The sequence below is a fragment of the Engraulis encrasicolus genome, chromosome 15, assembly GCF_034702125.1.
Source record: "Engraulis encrasicolus isolate BLACKSEA-1 chromosome 15, IST_EnEncr_1.0, whole genome shotgun sequence".
Lineage (NCBI taxonomy): Eukaryota > Metazoa > Chordata > Actinopteri > Clupeiformes > Engraulidae > Engraulis > Engraulis encrasicolus.
The window spans coordinates 24,688,124-24,707,670 of NC_085871.1; the positions used below are offsets into that span (position 1 = coordinate 24,688,124).

Consider the following 19,547-nt stretch of genomic DNA (forward strand, 5'->3'; position numbering starts at 1 on the left):
TTTCCATTTTATGTTGAAAAATAGGTATGTTGCCATACGGCAACATTGTGCAGTAATGGAACAAGACGGTCAATAGGGAAAGTGTATTGATACAAATACCCAATTCTAATTGATTGATTAATTGATTTATTTATTGATTTATTGATTGAATGATTGATAACTGATAATATTTATGATTAGTGTAAATGGCAGTCTGTAATGAACATTAAAAATGTTATAATAGGTGTACAGAACTGTTTTATGAGCTTTCACTCTGAGTACATGCAGAAAAGCGAACAAGGCCTATGCAGCCTCCCCAGACTGCCAGAGGTATACCACAAAAATCCCCAAACCATAGATTAGAGCATAAAGCTACTGTCATCTTGACCATTTGAAGCCTCCAAAATGTTTTGACTTCATGTGTCTGTTATATTTAGGCTAATTAGCACACAACATTTGTGCAAATCTGTCAACCTGATCAAAAATTATTGTACAAAGTCAACCATTTTGAAAGTCAGCCATTTTAAAAGCATAATCTCGACATTTCAAACATCTCATAAACCAATTATATTATTAACACACAAGATTTACTGCAAATCCAAGCACCCATTGAAAAGTTGTGGCGTAAACAAAAGGTAGGCCGTCTCGAAAGATTGCCAACTTCAAAGTCAGCCATCTTGAAATTCAGCTATCTTGAAAGCACTGGCCTCACAATTTTACATGGCTTATTTACTCATTATAGAGTGTTATCACACAATGTTTAGTGTAAATCCAAGCATCCATTCAAAAGTTATGACAAATAAACTGTCGGTGATGTAGAAAGATGCCTGGCCCACAAATCGGCCATCTTGAATGTCGGCCATCTTGAAAGTGTTGGCTTCCAAAATTAAATCAGTTCATATACATATTATAGACAGTTACCATACACATTTTTGTGCAAATCTATGCACAGATATTGTGTTAATACCTAATATATTCATTGGTGGTTGGTCAAAGTAATACCACTGAAATACTGTTTTTCGGGGATATAATAAACAGTATTCACTTGTTCTCTCAGTGGCAAAAATGTGTTAAATAACTCCCTTGAACTTGTGGGTAAACTTTCAATGTTTTTCTGAGATAAAAACAATTATATTTCTATAAAATAATCCATAATGTTGTATGACCCTTGTTTGGTCTTGGAGGGAAAATGTACACTGGATCCTTTCCGTAACTGCACAATGTTGCCATATGGCAACAACCCCCCCCAAAAAACTTTTTTTTGAAAAAAAATGCAAAAATGTCTTAAGAAGTTCATTTTATGTGACAAAAACCACAGTTAGATTTTTTTCCATGATGGGATAATAATGTGTGCAGTATAGGGTTAAGACCACCTCCTATTAGGCCACAGATACAGACAAAAGTGAGCTGGCCTGGTAATCTGGCATACAAGCCATTTGCCGGTGGGATGACAGTCCTCAGGGATCAAGGCTCTTGGGTGTTTTGAATATGAATGTGTGGAAAAATGTATATCTTAGCCGAAAAGACCCTACTGGAGACATTGAAAATGGACTAGGTCCAAAAGGTCTGTAGCTCTAGTTGTTGCCTCACTTCTTTTGTAACTTTTTGGCAACAATATACATTTTTCCACAAAATCCTTGTGGTGTGCGCCTCCTTTTTTCATTACCTTAAGTGATCATCACTACTTTTTGGGAGCGGATGCACCAAGCAATACAAGGGTCAAAAGTATAGGCGCAGACCTTACTGGATTTTCCTTTACAATGCATTAATTCACATTACCGCAACAGACTTAAACATGCCTTCATACATCAATCAATTCTTTTGCTAAATCAGTCGTAAGACTGCATAGTGGTATCACTCCACGATGGAAATATCTTCAAGTTATGTAGGTTGTGTATGTAATGTATGTATTTATGTACAGGTATGTCTGTATATAGGCCTGTGTCCTCTGTTTTGTGTCAGTTGTGCAAAAGTCTTGTGATGTGATGTTATGTGTATGTCCTGTCTTAAAGTGTGAGTGTTGCTCAGGTACGCAAAATGAATTTCAGTGAAAACTGACAATAAAGTATAATCGTATTGAATATCAAATTACATTACTATTTAAAGGGCTTGGCTGTGGCTCAAACGAATAAGGCACTACTGTTACACCGGGGGACCCAATTTGATTCCATCAACCATTACAGAACAAATCTAAATGGAAAATGGGAATGTACAAACAAATAAATTCTCCATTTTGGGTGCATTCTTTTTTTTGAGAGATACTGTAGTCTCACTGTCACGCTGTAAGGAAAAGGCATCTTCTGTATATATAGTTTAATATCTATTCTACAGTATTAAAACAATTTATAATGGGGGACCGCCTTTTAAAACACCCTTCTCTTTGGTTCACCACCATAATCTTCATAACCGTCTGGCAGAGGTGTCAAAAGTAAAAGTAAAAGTAAATTAAAAAAAGAAACACAGTTTCCTTCCAACACAAGTAACTTATCTGAGTAACCAGTAGACCCATGTACTAGTCTTACGATCAGTTAACTCTGCACTGGTTGGATGTTGTGGTGGGTCCTTGTTAGGTTTTCAGTGTTTTTCAGTAACAACACAGTCTATCTATCTCATTAGGTACAATGGAGTAAATCAGTGGTTCTTAACTCGGGGTGCGGGCACCCCCTGGGGGTGCGCCAGAGATTCCAGGGGGTGCGCAGAATTTTGTATGCAAGCATAATTTTGGTCACAACCTCAACACAAACACTATAGTTAGGTCAAATTATGACCAAATTAGAACATGTTATGGACCCCATTTTAAGTCATTAAGGTATTGATTAATGTCTCAAGCAAGAATCATTGTAATTAATCACTTGAAACAATTTTTAGTGCAAATACACGTGCAGAAGTTTGTGTTGGCGGTGCGCGGCTTGTCTTCGGCACAGGAAAGGGGGTGCGTTAAGTAAAAAAGGTTAAGAACCACTGGAGTAAATGGTGAAACAGATAGTCTCCGCTAAGGAAAAGACGCTAAGCCTAGCGTTTACTTTAGTAATAATGGGGGATAGGCCAACTTTTTAAAGCACACCCATTTCATTGGTTGATATTGACTGAGCTATTATGTTCTACACAGCATATTCCATGACGAGTGAGGGGGAGTCCGAATATATGCAAACAAAGCACATCCACATTTAGACATGTCTTGTACATTGCCCGCACACGACTACTGAGGTTGTGTGTGTGTATGTGTGTGTCTGTGTGTGTGTGTGTGTGTGTGTGTGTGCGTGTGTGTGTGTGTGTGTGTGTGTGTGTGTGTGTGTGTGTGTGTGTGTGTGTGTGTGTGTGTGTGTGTGTGTGTGTGTGTGTGTGTGTGTGTGTGTGTGTGTGTGTGTGTGTGTGTGCGTGTGTGTGTGTCTCTGTGTGTGTTTATCTGTAATGTTCCACAGAACATAGGGCCTGCAGTCCCCCCTCTGTGTGTGCGTGCGTGCGTGCGTGCGTGCGTGCGTGCGTGCGTGCGTGCGTGCGTGCGTGCGTGCGTGCGTGCGTGCGTGCGTGCGTGCGTGCGTGTGCGTGTGCGTGCGCAGAGCAGAGTGGATTCCCCAGAGCGGGGCTGGCGGAGGTGGCTGCTGGAGGGACAGTGTTGTGTTTATAAAACCTGCTGTGTGGTCGCCCCCACACACACCCACACCCCCTACCCCCCACACCCCCTCCTTTGACACAACAGCCATATAAGTCCAAGCCAAGGCCCCGGACCCCGAGATCAATCAAGCCTCTTCCCACAATCCACCACTGTACTGTACACCTCCACTCCACTCCACTCCACTCCACTCCGATACAGCCATGCCTGCACGACTGAGGAGAGGTGCGCTGTCCAACTACGGCTTTCTTCCAGCAGCGTGCTGGTGGCTTTGTGCAGGGATACAACAGGAGCAGACAGTGGGACAAGGCCAGTAGGCGTAGTGTAAGCAGTGCACCAGGAGCATACAGCACACTGGAAATCGTTTGGTGTTACGTAACCTAACACTTGAATGTGGCACTCATAATTTAGTTTCTCCAGTGTTGAGTTAACACTGTATGCATAGGTGGTGCTAAAGCACCTGTCCCTTTGCTCTACTGGACAAAAGTGCCCTTTTTTTCACAATGACCATCTAGAAAAACTTGATGATTTACATGATCATCTATAAAAGCTTGCCGATTAAAAGCGTGTGATAATAATCCTTATATTGCCTAGTAAGGCAGTCAGAAGTTCCATATGCCGCCATACATACATTGTCGCCTATCCATCTGTTTGGAATAACAGCTAATAACCTGACTTTCAATTAATCACTTGGCTTCAGAAGTCACTCATATGAAAGCTACAACCCTCCCGAATGAAAATGTATGTACAAAAATAAATGTCATGCACCAAAGAAAGATTGACCCTTTATTGAACACAGACAGGGCAGATTTTCACAAGACAAAAGTTTTGTCGCCTATCGAACATAATGTGAAAATGAGCAGATAAGTCACTTCAAAACACTTCAAATACGCAGATTGGGTGTCATACTTAATCACTGAATCACTCTCACCTCTCCAGAAAATAGACTTTGGCCTTAGGTGTATGTTTAGGGTCATTGTAATCATGGAAAGCAACACAATGAAAATCAATGGAGTTCAATGAGAGATGGTGACATATTCGCTATTCGTAGAGCAATACATGTTTAACTTCATGATTTAATCAATGATAAAAGCCCTCAAACACCTGCAGCATGCATGCAGCTCCTCATAAGAGCTGTATCTGTACCATGTTTCACTTTATACACCATTTCTCTTTTTTCATACTCCTCATCTCCAACACCATATAGATTTGATGCTATCAGTTCTAAAATGGTTGATCTTGGGATCTTGACTTCAGAGTATGAGTCCCATTAGCCTTCATTTTTGTCAGAATTAGGCCTGACATACTCTTGGCTGGCTTTTTTGAGACAGGACAGTGGGAAAGACTTCTTCGGTGTTAAAGGTGAAGAATTTGGAAAAAATACATGGTGCCTAAAGTCAAACATGCGAGGGATACAGCTGTTATATGGAGCTGCATGCATGCTGCTGGTGTGTGAGGGATTTTATCATTGATTACATCATGAAGTTAAAAATGTATTGCTCTACAAATAGCAAATATGTCACCATCTCTCATTGAACTCCATTGATTTTCATTGTGTTGCTTTCCATGATTACAATGACCCTAAACATACACAAGGCCAGGAGAGGTGTGAGTGAATCAGTGATTAAGTATGACACCCGATCTGTGTATTTGAAGTGTTTTTAAGTGACTTATCTGCTCATTTTCACATTATGTTCGATAGGCGACAAAACTTTTGTCTTGTCAAAATCTGCCCTGTCTGTGTTCATTAAAGGGTCAATCTTTCTTTGGTGCATGAAATTTATTTTTGTACATACATTTTCATTCGAGAGGGTTGTAGCTTTCATATGAGTGACTTCTGAAGCCAAGTGATTAATTGAAAGTCAGGTTATTAGCTGTTATTCCAAACAGATGGGTAGGCGACAACTCTTTTGGAGGCGAGTGTATATAGTACATTTTGTATAATAAAATGTGTGGCTAATGTAATCCCTCTCTGACAATGGTATAATTTAAACTGCTGTTATTATGAATGAATCACCAGGTACTATGACAGTTGCTAAATTCATTTCAGTGTGTATTTACCCCTATTTTAAACATTCTTTAGCCTATTTATCCACGTAAACAATGGCTGTTTATCTTCAAATAAGATGTCAGTTAAAAGAGTCTGCCAATGAAAAGAGCCATTTTATGTCACTCTTTGAGTAGGTTAAACATTGATGAACTCCACATATGACTAGTTTAATAACTTTTACCAATAGCCTATGACACTTTGTGACATCGTACTGTAATCCTGAAAACTTCCTATCAGAAGGATTTGTCTAAACAATCACATGCTTACTTTAAGGGTAGAGTATACCATTTCATTAATTTCATACAGTGTCATTTATTAACATTTTCTAGTTTTACCAAGTTTTTCAGGAAATTGTTATTACTGTCATTCAAAATGGCAGACAAGGAGAAGACCTGCCTATTGAAAAGTGTTGAGTCATAATGAATACTTGCAAGATGTGCTACATTTCCTACCTTTAAATCTGATCTATGTCAATAGACTGGCCAAATAGAAATAGAATTGGGATATGCATTGGCAAAATCCAATTCTAAAATTCTTTTGAACTCCAGGGCTTCTTTCCTGAAAACAAGGCACTGCAGAAGCCAAACATTAGGCCTACATGTAAGTAAAGTAGGCCACCTTGTGGTCATGAGGGAAACAGCAACACAGATGAGCCAGTATGTCTCATGACAAAAAAAGGTTTGTGGTAAAAAAAATAGAAAAAAAACAGAACAAACAGAACATAATAATTCTTGTTACATGTTGGTTAATAATGTTGGTGTCATTTTCATTTGTTTATAACATGCACTCTGCATGATGAAGGTCTCACAGACCGAAAACTTGCAGGAGCAACATGGATATGTAGATAGTAGAGGTGCACCGAAAATTCGGCCGCAGAAAAAATTCGGCCGAAAACGCAAAAAAGACACTTTCGGTTTTCGGCCGTAACTCAACTGAGTGGCCGAATCGGAGGCCAAATAGAAAATTAATTGAATTGATTTCAGTTCTACTCTAACATTTGAAGACTTCAAATACACATTTATTTTCTTTAAAAATCATGTCAACAGATTTATTGTAACCCGTAATATATAAAAATAGTGAAAAATCTTACTTTTGATAACTTTTGACTGATTTGTAACATTCGATTTCGGTTTTGGTTTCTGTATGCGGCCAAGAGATTAATTATTATTCGGTTTTGGTTTCGGCCACAAATTTTCATTTCGGTGCACCTCTAGTGGATAGCAATAAACAACTTAACATTGGAAATACATCTACATCTCATACGTCTGTCAGTTTGTAATTGTAATGATCTTTGACCTTCTAATGGGCATCTTTTCTGTGGGTCTCATCTGAGGCTGAAATGGCTGAGGCAATGTACTGTTACACCAGGGAACTTCGCTTCAATTCCAGCCCAAGATCATTTCCTGATACTCCCCATTTCTCTCTCTCTCTCTCTCTCTCTCTCTCTCTCTCTCTCTCTCTATCTCTCTCTCGCTTCCTTTCACCATCTCACACTGTCCAGTTCATAAAATGCATGATTAAATGTATGAATGAAATGGATTATTTGACCATTTATTTTCTCTTTTTTTAGTAAGAGCGCTCAACTCCCAACTCTTACAAGGTCTTTGGGTGCGAGCAAACAGCAAAGTTCATGTTTAGTAAAAAAAAGCCGCACTCTCAGGTATAATTCTTGCAGTTTTAATCTACTGGGTTAGCATGACGAATGGAGGTGTACTGCTCCTTCCTCAGCATCACCAGGGTAATGACGATGATGGTTGCTATGAAACAACCAGTCCCACCATCAGGCCGATTATGCTAACCCAGTAGATTAAAACTGCAAGAATTACCACACGAGAGTGTGGCTTTTTCACGAACCATTTATTTTCTCACCTTGATTCTGGAGTTGGGCTTTCTGGAGTTGGGTCCTCTGTTGACTCATGATGGAAACTCTCTGTCTTTGAAACTATAAAAAAGCAAAAAATATTCCACATAGGCCTATACACTGTCTTGTCTGTACCTCACAGTAAAGAGCACTTGAATGTGTCTTGATTTAGTTTAACACACCGTCAGTCTTCAAATACATACACCAGCCTACAGTAAACAGATATTTCCATTTGAGCATGCTACTGTGCCGTGCAATATTGTCATATACCCTTTCCAAGCATTTGGAAACATTTCTGTATGACTCAAGAATTACGTCTTGGTATTAACATACTTTCACACAAAATGTCAGATATTTAGAAACAATGCAGAATGCAATTAATTAAAACATGAATGCATTTCTAGGTGAAATCTTTATACAAAGCAATAAACCAAAATACGCATGCAGTGTACTGTACCTGTATATGGTTGAACAAAAAAGGAATGAAGATATCAGACCGATTTGAGTGTTATTATTAGTATGGTTGTGGCTGATAAATGGTATATCCTGTCCATCAGAATACAGTCTCTCTATACAAAAGGAGCTAAATGCATCAAATGTCTGCATAGATGTGTGCAGCCTCACTCGACCAGATGGAGGGCATGTCTTTTGAGAAAGAAATACAGTAGCACATTCAATATAGTCATATTCAATTCACAGACTTCCTATAGCCAATAGGAAGCCGACTCTTCTATTTTAAGTTCTACCCTTTTAGGCATGTACTCTATAGAGCTGGGTCACAGCAATTCACAACACCAAGATCTCAGGTGCAGGGCCACTGAGAGCTTTCGCTGCGTCCAGGACAAAGTAATATGAAAGGACGCTCCACCCAATAGTCTACTGTACATACAATGTCATGAGGACCCATTTCTGGGCGCCATCTCTCCCTGGGCCCGGGACAACTGACCCCTTTGCCCCCCCTTGTCAGCTTCCTTGCTAAGGTGGTTAAAAAGGGGCCTTCAGGTGCCTCTTCAAAGACGCCATTTTCTTACTCATGAAAGGTCCAGTGTGAGATATTAATCCTTCTTGGGGCCACCGGTTAGGCCCCAGGAAGTCTTATCGAGAAACCTGGCAGTGTTGTGAATACGGACTTAGTGCAGATACACGCACAGCCTCATGCGTGAATGAGTCTTTGTTGTCATGACCACTGGAGCCATTGGAGGGGTTTCCATGGTAATTTTTGGACAGTGATAATTTACAGTCACATGTTCTGCAACAGTAGGCTATAGGCAGAACAGGGCTCTAGACTAACTTTTTGCACTGTTTCCACTGGTGAGCCTTAAATGTAGGTGCACCCAAATGTTTTCACCACCACAAACACACACCCAGCTTTAGTAGTAATAATAATACATACGTTTTATATAGCGCTATTCATGATACTTAAAGTCGCATTATAAATTATTATAATGATAATAATAATTTCCAAATAACTTCCAAATGTGCTCCTTACGTTAAAAAAAGTAACTACCACATCTAGCCTACATGTAGGCCCTATATAATTTTCTGGATTAAGGCCACTCACACGACATAACTGGAGGGTTCCAATATTATAGATAGATAGATAGATAGATAGATAGATAGATAGATAGATAGATAGATAGATAGATAGATAGATAGATAGATAGATAGATAGATAGATAGATAGATAGATAGATAGATAGATAGATGGATAGATGGATAGATGGATAGATAGATAGATAGCACACAAGTGTACACTGCACACTGCACACAAAGAAAATGCATGTATGCCTCACCAGTGCAAGGGGGCAGCCCTCAATGGCGCCCCAAGGGAGCAGTGCGGTGGGACGGTACCATGCTCAGGGAATATCTGTCATGGAGGAGAATGGGGGAGAGCACGGTCGGGAGTCCAACCAGCAATATGTCAATAAGGTCAATGTTCATTTTAAATCATTACTAGACTTCTCAAAAGAGAAGAGATAGTTTGAAGTTTCAGGATGCCCTGAAACAGTTGCATGTAACGCCACCACATTAGTGTTGTTGTTGTTGATGTTATTGTTGATGTTCTTAAGTGATGAGACCAAAAATGCTACCATGAAAAGCTGTAGAGATTTCTCCAGTCAAATAAAGGCACAATATTTCATAACAAAATGTATTGCTTTATCTGTAAAAAGCAAATCGTTGCAGCATTACAATTGCAGGAAGTCAAAGAAAATGGTATGGTAGTGAATGTGTGATCTGATGCCAGTTACACCTACTTTTTTTTGCCATGATGAAATGTAGGCCTCGAGCCAGTTTTGACTTAAATAAACAAACTAACAGAGATGGATAAAAAGAGATCGAGACAGTGCTCCACATCAAATACAAGACGGAGTAAAGAAAAAGACAGAAGTTTAGCAATTGTACATGCACATGGATGCATGCACGCACGTACACATGCATACACACATATGAACGCATGCACACATGCATGCGCACACGCGCACACACACACACACACACACACACACACACACACACACACACACACACACACACACACACACACACACACACACACACACACACACACACACTCACTCTTAGTCGCATCAAGTCAGGAAGTGATGAGAGGAAGTGTGGTGGTTTCTTGCGTCACACTTGCAGCAGCAGCCAGCGCCGGTTAGAGGTAGAGAGAAAGACGCCTACCTACCTACTCCTTCCATTCCTCCCCCTCACCCTCGCATGCCCTAAACACACACGCTTCCATGGGACTATACGGCCACCCTGCTCTCCACCGCCCAGGGGGGATCGCCCAGGAGGTGTGAAGACCACAGCCAGGTACGTGTGTGAGTGTGTGTGTGTCTGTGTGTGTGACTGTTGAAGCTTGGAGAGTGCATTTGTCAGGCCGCTGTGGGGCCTATAGGTGTTGGCAAACCAAGCGGCCTTCATGTTAGAGCTGAGCTCTCTCACTTACGCACAGCACAGCATAGAGCGCAGCAGGGGAGGACAAGAGAGACAAGACGTAGCACTGATCAAGACTGAAGTAGAGAGAGACAGAAAAAGAGAGAAAGAGAGAGAGGAGAGAGATGGAAAGAGAAAGAGAAAGAGAAAGAGAGAGATAAGTCGTGTAGGGTCTGGCTGAAAGTGTGGGTGCCTTCAGTGGATGACTGTAGTAGATGGGTGTTGGGGGGGAATGTGGAGGTGGAGGTGCATCTTGTCACTATAGACAGGCAGCCGCTTGGGGCCCCCAAGCCCCTGGCTGGTGAACAACAGCTCACATGTTGCTAGAGAGAGCAGTGGCGTAGGAGAGATACACCATTGAGAGGGTGTGGCATGTTTTTACTTAAAAACTTTCACAGAGAGATTGGGAGGAAGTGAAGACAGCGATGTGTGTTTCATGTGTGTGTCGGTCGGTGTCTGTGTGTGTGTGTGTGTGTATATTTCTTTTGCATTTTCATTGCAGTGTCGCCTGGCTCCCATATGATTGTATTTGGTTTTTGGATTGTATTTTAAAAAGGGCTTTTCCACTGACCTCTCTCTCTCTCTCTCTCTCTCTCTCTCTCTCTCTCTCTGTCTGTCTCTTACACACAACACACACAAACGTTACTGTGGCTTTAACTGCCAATGCACAGGCGAGAAGTACCAAACTCCGCATTCCAATTGGTTACTTTCAACTCGGGATCCGCCCACATCGCATCGCTTGTACACTACTCGCTTACTCGCCTCCTCGTCTCGCTGGAACACATAGACATTCCATTGACTTCATTCGCTGAGCGAGTAACTAGCAGCGACGTGTGTGAATGAGGCTATAGGCTGTGTGCATGTAGAGCCAGGCGATATAGGTATATAGGCCATGTGATAGTAGACTCGTTCGTGAAGAAGAAGTAAGATTTTTGCTAGGCAGTGGGCATGCGCACTTTGCCAGTTCACAATGCATCAAACTGGCAAAGTGCGCATGCCCACTACCTAGCAAAAATCTTACTGCTTCGTCACGAACGAGCTTATAGATATTTGTGTGCATGTGACCTTATTTTCATGTGTCCATGTGTGTTATGGCTGGTGACAGGGAGTCTTCAAACTGGAATCATCAAGGAAACCTCAAATAATGTTTGGTGTTTGATTATTGATGATTATTTAGGGATGAGGATGTTGTTGATTTGCTAATTTAGTCATGGGAACTGTGTGTGTGTGTGTGTTGCAGGTGGTGTCTCCCTGATGATCCTTCATCTCATCCTCTTCATCACAGTAGTGGGAGCAACACTTAGGTTGTGTGTGTGTGTGTGTGTGTGTGTGTGTGTGTGTGTGTGTGTGTGTGTGTGTGTGTGTGTGTGTGTGTGTGTGTGTGTGTGTGTGTGTGTGTGTGTGTGTGTGTGTGTGTGTGTGTGTGTGTGTGTGTGTGAAGGCTCATTCATACAGCATGTCTCAGTCTCTGTTCCTCCTCTTTTATCTGCTTTTTGTCTCTGATCTCTCTCTCTCTCTCTCTTTCTCTCTCTCTCTCTCTCTCTCTCTCTCTCTCTCTCTCTCTCTCTCTCTCTCTCTCTCTCTCTCTCTCTCTCTTTCTCTCTCTCTCTCTCTCTCTCTCTCTCTCTAGGTGTTTGGCCTAAGGTTACCGGTTCTGATGATCCAGTGGTGGGTGTGGTTGGTGGTGATATGCGTCTGCCGTGTTCGGTGAGTTCTGGAGAGATTGCAGTGGATGATGAGGTGGCCTGGAGGCAGGGGGACAAGCTCATCCACCATTACTTCCACTGCAATGATGATACAGACTTGCAGCCACAGTACCAGAGTACCACGGCCGCACCAGTCTGCCCAGAGAAGCTCTGTGGAGAGGAGACGCATCGCTCACACTCACCAACCTCAGTCCCTCTGATGCTGGAAGATACAGATGCATACTGAGGGCAGAAACCTGGTATGGTGACGCTACAGTCACCGTCAAAGTGGAGGGTAAGAGTGTGTGAGTGTGTGTACATATGTGTGTGAGTCTGAGTGGTGTGCAAATCAAGTTTTTTAGATTTTACATGTGTGTTTGAGTGAAATGAATATTTTGCTCCATTCTATAAGCTGCTGGCATTTCCTTTTAATTTCAAGTGAAAATATTGTCATTTTCTGCAAACATATATTTTCTGCATATTTCATGTATAAGGGATGTCAGTGGCTGTTATGAGTCAAAACTACTCCTAACATTAGGAATAGGCTTGTTGTACATTAACATTATGAATCTTTCCTGTGGTGACTGGCAGTAGTGAATAGCCTTCGCTGCGATATTATTCTTGGTTGTCATGAAGGTCTGAGAGCTCAATATTTTCTTGGGTGAGAATGACTTGGCTTGAGAATCACTGCTCTAACGTGTGTGTGTGTGTGTGTGTGTGTGTGTGTGTGTGTGTGTGTGTGTGTGTGTGTGTGTGTGTGTGTGTGTGTGTGTGTGTGTGTGTGTGTGTGTGTGTGTGTGTGTGTGTGTGTGTGTGTGTGTGTGTGTGTGTTCTAGCTGTGCTCTCTCCTCCTAGTGTGAGTGCAGTGAGTCTGGGTGATGGTTGAGTGCATCTCCAGTGCGAGTCTATTGGATGGTCCACTGAGCCGCAGCTGCAGTGGCTGGACAGCAGGGGGCAGCAGCTCACAGGTGAAGTCCCCTCTTTCGACAGTCTGACATCAGGCTTCAGAGTGACCAGCAAAACACAACAGTGGAGGAGAGTCACGGCAGCACCTTCACCTGTGCGGTGAACAGCACGGCGCAGACGAGGGAACAGACGGTTGGAGTACCACGTGAGTCTTGGTCTTTGTGCCAAACATCGTCTAATATAGTAAGATGCCCCAAACCCCCTACCCAGTACCAAATGCACCCTCTGCGCTTGCAAAACGTGATAAAACCAGGGGTCAACACACAAGTCGTGCGCGCTGTCAAATGAAAGCCAGTCAGAGGGGAGCAACGTAAGCGACGTAAATCATGGCATTCCAGCCAATAGATAGTTTACTTTCACTTTCGAAATCAGTCTGCTGGAGACGGTTTTCCATGGCTTCCATGAATCCCGGAAAAACAGCACCATGCTGTATTATTTTGGTGATTTTATGCGGTAAGCACAATTTAAAAAACGATTCTAAATAACCTTGATATATTTGATAATATTTCGCGACTTTGGTAGCTAAGCAGAGGGCGTCGGATGCTGCTCGAGCTGTCATGGGCGTTTTCCCACAGCGGTTTCGGTTTTTCCAGGCTATGTAGACTATGCATTTATGTAGCCTAGTGGGCCTAATCTGTGACCTAATCTTAATCTGTAACTGGATACGGTGCTGTGTCCTTGACGTGTTGGTCCAAAACACATCATTTTACATTTTACGTACTGTACGTAGCGTACCTATGTTCCCCAGGTCCTATGTTCCCAGGGTCCTATGTTCCCCTGTCTTTGTATGGGAGTGGGGAACATAGGACCCTTTTTCTAAAAAAGGGTTCTATGTTCCCCGCATTGTATGTTTCCAAGTTTTCAAATTGTGCCCTTCCCAAAACCATCCCTAAACCTAACCTGTCAGAAATGCAATGTTTCTGAGTTGTAAATTTGTGCCCTGACCAAAACTATCCCTAAACCTAACCTGGCAGCAGTCTACTAGGAAGCAGCGGGGAACATAGAACCCTTTTTTGAAAAAAAGGTCCCAAGTTCCCTGCATTGTATGTTTCTGAGTTTTCAATTTGTGCCCTGACCAAAACTATCCCTAAACCTAACCTGCCACAGTTGCAACAGCAACCAGCACTTTGCCATGTGGCAGCAGTCTACTTTGAAGCAGTGGGGAACATAGGAAGAGGGGAACATAGGACCCGGGGAACATAGGGATGACCCCACTGTACCTATGTGCTGTGCAGACAATCGATTATCGTAGCCATGACTGTTGTGCTCCCAGTGAGATACTGTGTGCATTCCAATATGCGACCTTGCGTCCTCCACTTGTGCTCTCTCTCTCTCTCTCTCTCTCGCAACTAACTGCAACTCTCATTGTCATTGTGACAGCACTCCACAGCACACAAGCACACACTGCAGACACTGAAATTGCATTTATGCTTCACCCGTGCAAGGGGGAAGTCCCAAATGGCGCCCGAAAGGGAGCAGTGCGACGGGATGGTACCAAGCTCGGGGTACCTCAGTCATGGAGGAGGATGGGGGAGAGTTGGTTAATTAGCCTACTGCCCCCACCAACCTGGCGGGTGGGGAGTCAAACCGAAAACCTTTGAGCTTTGAGTCTGACGCCTTAACCGCTTACCCATTACTGCCCTATGTATGTAGACCGCAAGTGTACAGTAGAGCAAAGGTTGTCAGAGGGAAACCGAAATCTCCAAAATCTCTCCATTGTTTTGTACACTCTGTGGTGGGGAAACTGGTTAAGCCGGTTGTTTGCATACGGTTCGTGTAGATACAGGCCACTGTAGCGCTGCAATAATGTAATGATTTGTAGGCCTGCTGTACAAAATGAACAACTGTGTGTATTGACTTCTAAACTAAACCAGGCTATGTGTTACTCTACAGTATGTTTCTATGTCTACTGCACTGTGAATTAGTAAACTGCCTCTAATACATTAACCAACATTAGAGGTTGTTATTCTCTGAATGTGGACTATTGGCAAATTGTTCAGTGATTTGGTCATTAGACATGGCTAGTCACACAATCACATACTTCCTCTCCATGACAGAGTTTTTTGGCATGTAATTGCTTGCTACAGAAAGCTGTGTCAAATAAATTGGGCCGCCACACATAAGTGGTATCTTGCATCTTACCTGGAAGTCACGTGCCCAAAGCCTTGAATCCTTCTGAAGAATCCCAGAGTAGAGTTCAAAACTAGAGTATTTAGCAGTTTAAAGGCATTATGTAGGCCTAGTGGAGACAGGCCTGTCACAACCAATCAAAGCAAACGAGGCAATTGCCCCCCTGGCGATGACTATGCCGTATATGACCCCTTGGTAATGACTTACAGTATGTATTCAAATTTGGTAATGATAACTGTGGCAGCAGCTCTCTAAATTCAATAACCGAAATGTAGGGTTGTCAATCGTTCCTTGTGTTATGTGTTCGGGCCGATTCAGCAACAAGGGAATCTTTTCCACTAGCCGTCCCTCGTTTATCCACCCCAAATCCAATTAATCAGGTTGGCAACTAAAATGTATTAGTCCAATATGTGCAGAACAGAGTACTTTCGAACACCAGGTAATAGACCCTTTATTTATATAAGTGAAATTCTTTGTCACCTTGTTGTATGGGCCAATGTAGCTTACCTGACTTTGACAGGCAACTTAATTTAGTTGAACAAATGTTTTACTCCTTGTTTTAAAATTGGAACCAGCAACCAGGCAGAGCAATCCTTTGACAGACAACAAGCAAATGCTATTTGACAATTAACCTACTTTATCTCTTATCAATCCTGTGCCAGGGAAAACATGTAAGAGTGAAAATGAGATGTTCTCACCTCTCCTCAGTCGCCCAATCAGTCTGACGTGAAGAGAATAAAATCGCTGCTGCAAAGGTGATTCAAGTTGGCCTATTAATGAATAGGTCGTTTATTTACCAATTCTGATCAATTACAGCCCTAGACTTGATAGAGGGAGTCCTCTAACAAGTAGCTTAACTTCTAAGGAGACAAACCTCCCAAAACAATAAACTCGAGAGCAAAGATATAGGAAGATGATAAGAGAAGAAGAGAGAAGAAAGAGGGGTCTGCAGGTTTCATTTTATATGGCAGAACACTCAGGCTTGTCTCAGCCCAACTCAGTTCATTGGTAGATGGCAGTTTGGATGAACTCTTTTCCTCCTCAGCCCAACAAGTTTTGGGTCTTATCCCCATCAGTCAGGCTGAAGCGCACAGTGAGCTGCAGTCTGCATTACGTCACAATCCTTTTGGTGTAGACTTCTGTTGTCCTCTATCCCCCTCTTGTGGTTGAAGTGAGGGAGTGTAGACGCAGCCCGGCAAAACAGGATCCCATCCATGGCTATGCCACACTTGAAATATAGAATTGTCCCGTATTTACAGGGAAACAAAAGTAAGATTCCTCCTTATTAAAATGTAGGAAATTGCTTCTAAAAAATACAACATTTTCTGGGGGAGGACCCCCAGATCCCCAGCATGAATGAGGTGTCCCTTATTTCTTCACAAAGGAGTTGGCAACTCTTGGCTACCGAAAAGTGCAATGATACTGCAATCGAATATCTCCTGAGGTGTCCCCTGCCCAATAGATTGAAGAGGGTCCCCAAATAGCTTGGAACGGCCCAGATTGGAGACATAACTTGCAATACATATGTTATACCCTGATTTTTCCATTGTGTATTTTTCAGCTGCATCCGCAAATACCGTCTATGGCCCCACTAATGGAGAAGTGTCATTAAAACCAGGGGTGGATGGAATTATTGAGGATATTTTGTGGAAGCACAAAGGCAACAAGATGGTGGAGTGGGATCTGACTGCTGGTGCTGAAACAACAGAATTCTTAAGATTTAAAGGACGGACAAAACTCAACACGAAAACAGGAGATGTGACCATCATACGCCTGGCAAAGGAAGACAGTGGATTGTATGAAGGAGAATTCCAAATAGCTGGAGTGTTGAGACTTACCCCGTGTGAACTAAAAGTGCTTGGTGAGACAATGTGATTTTTGGAAACATTTTATCAACAGTGGGTGTGATAAGAATAACATTATTACACATATAGAAGGAAGTACGAAACTTCCAGGCTTTGTTGTCTCGATGGAATTAGCTTTGGTTGAAGAAGTAGTGGTACTCAGTTTGACCACTGGGGGCAGCTAAAAGACATTAATCTATGGGATATGCCATTAGAAATGAATGTGTCCAAGAACCTAAATGAGATATTTATTGTACAGTATGTTTTTTTCTTTTTCTTAACTATTTTCAGATAAACAACAGTGAACCTAACAGGAAGTGAAAAGGATTGTTGTCATAAACTATGTTTTACATGCCCACTATAATCTCATTGTTTCATTTCCAGATCCTGTGACAGAGGCAAATGTCAACTGTGAAACCAGTGATGACAGCACAACGCTACACTGCACAGCAGTAGGTGACAGTCTGACATACAGCTGGTCAGGGCCTGGACTACCGACTGCAGGGATGAGCGGACAGACGGGACCACAGATCAGTCATGAGAACCAGGACTCAGTCTACACCTGTAACGTCTCCAACCCAGTCGGTCACGTCAGTGTGTCCTTTCATGCCAGGGACTGCTTTGGCACAAGAGGTGAGTCCTCATCTGTCTCTGTCTGTCACTCACACACACACACACACACACACACACACACACACACACACACACACACACACACACACACACACACACACACACACACACACACACACACACACACACACACACACAGACAGAGATATAAACACCCAAATTAATTATTTTTTACTTTTCAAAACCAGATTCCAAAACCAGAGTAGCAGTAATTGGGCTTGCTGCGACTGCTGCTGTTCTTGTTCTCCTATTGGCTTTGGCTGTTGGAATTTGGTGCTACTTGAAGAAGAGAAATCAAGAAGGTAAATTTCCATTTATAATTGTTCAATGTATACACCTTAGTCGAGCTGAAATTGAACAGAACTGGAGTTTGGGAAATCAGACTATACTTGCCAGATAATGCAACTGTTTGTCGAGCTATGGTAGGCTGGCATGTACGTATATAGGCCATAGTTCCACTATTGGCCAGCCAGCCACTCGCCTTTCTGGACTCACCTTTACATTTAGGAGTAACACGAGTTACCAGTTATCAAGGACAAAATACTTTTTTGGAGGGAGAGAAGAGATGTCTGCACCTCTGCTCATTTTTGCTGGTGGCTTTGCATAGATTTGCCTTGAATGTATATTTATTATTAGTCTGCATTAGAGGTAATTTGCTATCGTCAATGTGATGTGATTAATGTCAGTAATGGTTGCTGTGTTGACAGATAAACAAATTCTCTTAACAACTTGCAAACTGTGTGTTCTTGTTATCGGTAGAATTTGTTGGAATTGATTTTGCTTTGTAGCCTACTAATCTTAAAAACCCACAAGTATTAGTCACCAGCCTGAGTATGAGGTGTGTCAATCAATAATTTGGTTTGTTACATTGCACGTGTACTTGGATTTCTCAAGAACTCCAGTTCAGAGATTAGTCCGATTAATTGCGGTAGCTCTCTCTCTCTCTCTCTCTCTCTCTCTCTCTCTCTCTCTCTCTCTCTCTCTCTCTCTCTCTCTCTCTCTCTCTCTCTCTCTCTCTCTGTGATATCTCACCTCTCTCACCCTTCCCTTCAAGAAGCAAGTAAAGACTCTGCTCCTCCGTGACTATATACTGCACTAATACTTGAGCTGCCCCAGTCATGGGGTAGACTCTATGGAATGGTGTGCACAGTATATACAGTATGTGTGTGTACTCAACTTAACCCTGTTCTAAAAAGTAACCCTACTTAGCATCTGCACTTGTTGTTCTATGTTTTTCCTGTACACTTTTTATTTACTAATGTTGAATTTGGTTAAAAAGTGTCTTCCAAATGCAATGTAGGTAATAGCTCGATTGTGCTGTGCATGTATAATTACTGTCTGCCCCTTTTTTTACTGCTGCTTGCTATGAATTATTAATCATTTATTCAAGTAATTTATTTGATGTATTTATTTATACTTAAGTGGTTCAGTATCGTGTATTTATTGAACTTACAGTATTGACTTATGATTGGTTAGAATGTATTGTTACCGGTTTTGCCTATGCAGTTAAATGTTTTCCAGTGTTTGTTGTCTCATCTATGCATGGAGCAAGAATTTGTATTTTAATTTATATGTCTAGGACATTTGAAGAAGAAATTGTCAATAAAGCTGACTGTAACTCAAACTAATCTTTGTAAATTACAGGAAACGTGTGCACTGGAATTGAGACTGGGCCTTCAGGAGAGAAGCAGGACGCTAAACGACCACTTCTAGAATCGCCACCTAGAGCATGTCCAATCCCTCTTCCTGGAGGCACAAATGCCGGACAAGTACTCAGATTGAAAAATAGATTTGAGACTGGGCAGGGTGAAGGGCGAGACATAGAAGTGACAAGCGAGGATGGAGG

The 19,547-nt window shown here is 42.1% G+C and overlaps 2 protein-coding genes across 2 annotated transcripts in view; one reads left to right on the forward strand and one right to left on the reverse strand.

Moving 5' to 3' along the window:
• The window catches only part of LOC134464214 (myosin light chain kinase, smooth muscle-like), a 23,078-nt gene extending 15,518 nt beyond the window's left edge, over positions 1–7,560 (reverse strand). The window contains exon 1 of the mRNA XM_063217688.1: positions 7,512–7,560. Coding sequence (XP_063073758.1) covers positions 7,512–7,560 — 49 coding nt within the window. The remainder of the gene's footprint in view (positions 1–7,511) is intronic.
• Positions 7,561–13,107: 5,547 nt separating this feature from the next.
• The window catches only part of LOC134464215 (signaling lymphocytic activation molecule-like), a 10,944-nt gene continuing 4,504 nt past the window's right edge, over positions 13,108–19,547 (forward strand). The window contains exons 1-5 of the mRNA XM_063217689.1: positions 13,108–13,239; positions 16,786–17,085; positions 17,453–17,701; positions 17,890–18,003; positions 19,346–19,470. Of these exons, the coding sequence (XP_063073759.1) occupies positions 16,893–17,085; positions 17,453–17,701; positions 17,890–18,003; positions 19,346–19,470 (681 nt within the window). The 5' untranslated portion in view covers positions 13,108–13,239; positions 16,786–16,892. The remainder of the gene's footprint in view (positions 13,240–16,785; positions 17,086–17,452; positions 17,702–17,889; positions 18,004–19,345; positions 19,471–19,547) is intronic.